This window comes from Gadus morhua, chromosome 17 (assembly GCF_902167405.1).
Source record: "Gadus morhua chromosome 17, gadMor3.0, whole genome shotgun sequence".
NCBI lineage: Eukaryota > Metazoa > Chordata > Actinopteri > Gadiformes > Gadidae > Gadus > Gadus morhua.
Window position 1 is genome coordinate 6,184,023 of NC_044064.1, and position 4,939 is coordinate 6,188,961.

At 39.1% G+C, this 4,939-nt stretch overlaps 1 protein-coding gene across 2 annotated transcripts; it reads right to left on the reverse strand.

The window, feature by feature from the left end:
- Window positions 1-521: 521 nt before the first annotated feature.
- On the reverse strand, window positions 522-2,891 carry LOC115529474 (uncharacterized). Of its 2 annotated transcripts, XM_030338232.1 has the most exons (6): window positions 2,776-2,883; window positions 2,608-2,652; window positions 2,144-2,383; window positions 1,649-1,918; window positions 1,286-1,411; window positions 522-984 (listed from the first exon to the last, which is right to left on the reverse strand). In XM_030338232.1, exons 1-6 carry the CDS (start codon window positions 2,816-2,818, stop codon window positions 878-880), a joined length of 831 nt encoding a protein of 276 aa, XP_030194092.1. In that variant the 5' UTR covers window positions 2,819-2,883; the 3' UTR covers window positions 522-877. The 2 variants fall into 2 exon arrangements, with proteins under 2 accessions (XP_030194092.1, XP_030194093.1); XM_030338233.1 differs by lacking the exon at window positions 1,286-1,411 and having other exon boundaries at window positions 2,776-2,891.
- Between the last annotated feature and the right edge of the window lie 2,048 nt (window positions 2,892-4,939).

The window sequence follows — 4,939 nt, forward strand, 5'->3', positions numbered from 1 at the left end:
CCACCCCCTAGAACCGCCCATGAACCGAATGATGTCAGAGGAAATGGTTAAGATAATTATTTGGTTGGATGTGTTTTAAGTAATTTTGTTTCAGGTGACTGAGTAGAGAGATTGTTGTGCGATTAAGAAGTTGTCTCGGCTATTGGTGGTTCTGCTTTCAGTGACACTAACATGGACGGTGGACAATATAGCGTCTATTATGTGGAACTACAGACAACAGTGCAGACAGCGGTTGGTGTGTGTGGGTGTGCGACTGCGTGAATGGCACTGGCTGGCCATATCATCATCTTTTGAAATCATTATCAGGTAGCCACATTTGTTCACATTATGCGTCTGCAACAGACTCCAACGATCTGCCAGAACTAGCAAGATTTGTGGTTAAGCTACAAACAAACAAAAACAAACCATTAATAGCCAGATTTTAGAACATGCAGAACATGTTTTTTCAATAAACAAACACAAAAAACATTATTTGTGATAAAAGTAATATTACTATGAAACATAGCATTCCCTCCTTTTTGAATATATATTTTGCCTCGCTTTAGACTTCATTTGGCAGTTTTTTATGTAACCTCAGGCGACTGCAGAGAGATGGAAGTGGTGTTCTGATGAGCTGAGGTTACAGACTCTGTCCTGAACTGCATGTAGTCTCACGGTCTAGCGCTGTGTATAAATAAATTGACTGCCCTGACACGAGAGCACTTGACAGTTGATGACCACAATGTGTCAGAATTAATAGATAAGACAAAAGGGGAAGTTTGAGCACAGACCACTGTGGCCTGCTCGTTTTGAAAATGTTTAGCACTCTGCAGAATCAACTACATTAACATTTCATACCCTGATTACATTGTGCTGTTAACAATGATTACCACTTGTTCTAAAGTAAGGCTTTGTGTGTTCTTGTTTCCTGAACTTTCTTCTGTTCTGTTCTGTTTAACATTACCTCCCCATCAGTCACATCCTCTGAGGCAGCTTCTTCAGGTTCTGAAACACAAACATTTCAATCTGTCAATCATTCTATTAGCAAAAAGGAGAAGGAAGAGAAGTTATTTACTTTCAAATTTAAGGCATTTAGTAGAAGCTTTTATCCAAAGTGACTTACAATAAGGAGATTTGTCAAAGGAAAGAGAAACAATTTATCGCTGTCAGAACGGTAAGTACCAAGTGCCAAGCGATAACAATTGTTAGGTTATTGTAAGGGAGGAGAAGGAGTTATTCATGTAGGGACTAGTGGGTGGAGTTGGAGGAAGAATTATGTTGGGGAGAAGGAAGAGTTATTCTGTGCCTTTGTGTATACTCCAATAGCATCCACCAAATACCCCTAGAAGAACCAATAAGAGGAGGGTCCGTCCAGCATAGACCAATGGGAGGAGATGGTGGGGATGGGAGGGGTGGAGGGATTCAGGAAAGGCTGAGGAAAGGAGACCACATAATAAGAAAGACAAGCAGGCCTGCTGTGATTCTCAATATTCAGAAGACCAATAAACAGAACACTGACCGAAAAAGTTCAGGGCTGATATCACGCTACATATGATGGATGTTTTATGGTCATTTCAAAACCATTGTTTTAATTTATTAATGATAAAGAAATGGTCCCCCTTTAGTGTGACTGTAGAACTTCACCATGTGGAGACCAAACAGAGCTCACCTCTGACAGCCAGCCAGCTCCCTGGAGACTCAACACCAGAGAAGGTACACGTGTAGAGGCCTTCATGAGATCTGTTGACAGCAGCAAAACTCATCTCTCCCGTCAAACCGACCCCAATGAGCCGTCCATCTCTGGAGAAGGTGCAGGACTGGTTTATTGGGGTCACAACACCCAGCTGGTTACTGGACTTGTGGGACGTCAGGCAGCGAAGTGTAACAGGACTTCCTTCTGGTACAGGGTGGACAGGACTCCCTAGGATCACAGACCCTGCTGTAGAAACACAGCAAACTGTCAACCCAGGTCTCAGGGAATTAAACTATTGAACCACAACGCAGGTTGATGAACGACGTTAATGTCAGGTGTAAAACTGGGTCACATTGTCCATAGGGATCATTGATCCATAGTGCAGTGCTTCCTGATGGCATTATTCATCAGGAAGCAGTATGATGAATATTGTAGTGAGAGAACTAACTGGATACAAAGAGACAAACATACCAGTCACTGTTATGTTGACCGCTTCCCCTCGTTCTCCAAAGTTAGACTGACACCAGTAAGTGCCGCTTTGATATTCTCGAACCAGTTGAAGAACACATTCATGGCTCTTCTGAGAGCAAGTATCTGAATGAGAGTTAGTCATTATACGCTCATCAGCTCCGCAGTATAACGTGAAACTCTCCTCTGTGAAGAACTGAGTCCTGCATGGGCTGATCCCCAGAGAACGGCCAAAACATGGACCTGTAGTCAACCGATCAAAACATCAGAAATACAATCAATTAATTCAGAAACCCATCATCAAAACATTATAGATGAATCAATACATTTATAAAACAAAATATACATTAGGAATCAATAAATAAATCTCAAAATCAATCAATTCGAATCAATCAATACATCAGAAATCATTCAATCAATACATTTAGAAATCAGTCAGTCAATAAATTTAAGACGGATTAACTCACTGTTTCCCCGGGTGAGGTGCAGCAGGACCAGGATTAAAGTCAGCCCTGAAAAGCACCGTGAACATTAATTCATGATCACATCACCCAGCCCTGCTTGATGATTACTAGGAGCGTGAAAAAATAGTTCATAAATAAAAATATCTAAAACATGAATAACCTCCTACTTACAGAACATTGGACTTCTTAATAGTCTACTGAGCGCTAGATTCATAACACTGACTGATTCTCAGACAGACTGATTCTTGCTGTGATGTCTTGTGAGCTCTCACACATGGGAGTGACAGACGATGTGCGTGGCCTGGGGTTGTTCGATTCCTCCTTCCTGTGCGCCCACAAGTACCTCTGTAGGTGTGATGTTAAACAAATGTTTGGTAACATGTTATCAACCCAACTTTGTGCAACATTTATCAGTAAATAAACATATATTTCAATATAAATGTGCAACACGTAAATTTTCAATATTGATTATTGCATGTGAAATACATGCCCTGGATCAACTTGTGCATTTATAGTGTGCATTGTCCTATACATGTATTGCCTTTCTGTATTCAAGTATTTTATATATTTTTTTTATATTTGTATTGATTTATTTCTAAATGTATTGAGGGATTTTTATATGTATTGATTTATAATGTATTTATTGAATTCTAAATGTATTGAATGAGTTCTAATGTATTCATTGGTTTCTAAATTAATGTTACGATATCTAATGTAATGATTGATTGACTTCAATGGACTAAAGGAAACAATACCAAATAAACGCCCTTTTTAAATCTTTAAATGGCAATGCATTCAATGTCGGGTTTAAAAACATGATATTTGTTATTTAAATAAATATGATGTAACTACTATTACAGACACAAGCAACGTTTTCAGTAAGCATATTCAGTAAGCATTGATTTTATTTCGACAGTAGGTGTCGCTATATCCCCAATAGAGAAACGTACGCCTCTTTAGAGCCACTAATTAACCAGTATTGCTCGAGCCGTGACAAGCAACAGTCGGTGCTCGTTGTTACCGCAGGTATGAGTACAAAACAAGATGTTTCTGTTATATTTAGTAACCCTGTTCTGTAACTTGTTGGTACAATGCATTAAATACATATTTGTTAGTTTTTTTTTCCACTGTTAAACAACATTTTACATCTTAATTGACTTAATCGTTTACGGCCTATAACTTAAGCCACCTGGGTTTAATAGGCCTACTCTAAAGCCATGATTGTAGTTGTCTGCAAGGGTGCCATTGCAATACTCTGTTGTTTCGCCGGCTGTCTAAACGCACGTGGAGAAGCGAATGACTTCATTGCTATAACTATAGAAGCCCTCTTGGCACACAGGTGAGCCAGATCTACCTGCCTGTTCACACAACATCATTCCGCAGATTTATTGCAAATTTCAACCTGTCAAATTTAGATAATTTATTCGATATGCACCTCCCTGGAGGTTAGGAAGGACACGGTTTATGGGGCAAATGGATATCAAACAAAATACTTTGCAGTTGAAGTAATTTATGTGCTTGAGTAATGCATGGAATAAATATCTTTAGCAATTCAGACATGTTGAAAATCGTAAGAAGGAGTTTCCACCCCCGTATTATTCAGTTTTTTTCAGTGGGAGATACTGTACAACCATCAGACAGAATTAGGCCACAGAACACCACCATACAATCATTTGATTATACACCGTTGCTCTAAAGGCGCGGTCCTAAGATTTAGCCTTTAGGGGATAACGCTTAAGTTTACATATGTGTGTTTTACTGTAATGGGTTCATCCCAAGGGGAGCCATCCAGGACATTGATTATTTAATAGGGTAATAGCTTCTACAACCATGGATCTATGTTATAGGAGGGTTTGATAGGGTTGTATCTTCTACATCCATGGGTCTATATGTTACAGGAGGATTTGTTAGGGTTATATCTTCTACATCCATAGGTCTATATGTTATGGGCGGATTTGATACAGTTACAGCTTCTACATCCATGGGTCTATAAGAGGATTTAATAGGCTTATATCTTCTACGTCCATAGGTCTATATGTTTTAGGAGGATTTAATAGGCTTACTGTATATCTTCTACATCCATAGGTCTGTATGTTACAGGAGGATTAGATATGTCTTCTACATCCATAGGTCTATATGTTACAGGAGGATTTGATGTGTTTATGTCTTCTACATCCATAGGTCTATATGTCACAGGAGGATTTGATGTGTTTATATCTTCTACATCCATAGGTCTATGTGTCACAGGAGGATTTGCTGTGTTTATATCTTCTACATCCATAGGTCTATATGTTACAGGAGGATTTGATGTGTTTATATCTTCTACATCCATAGG

Bases quoted from the DNA above. Each gene is read 5' to 3' on its own strand.
- LOC115529474 (XM_030338232.1), bottom strand. From the start codon at position 2,818: ATGAATCTAGCGCTCAGTAGACTATTAAGAAGTCCAATGTTCT. The intron at 1,412-1,648 runs GTGAGCTCTGTT...TCCTTTCCTCAG, and splicing joins GAGCTGGCTGGCTGTCAGAG to CCTTTCCTGAATCCCTCCAC. The intron at 985-1,285 runs GCACAGAATAAC...TTTGTGTTTCAG, and splicing joins CTATTGGAGTATACACAAAG to AACCTGAAGAAGCTGCCTCA.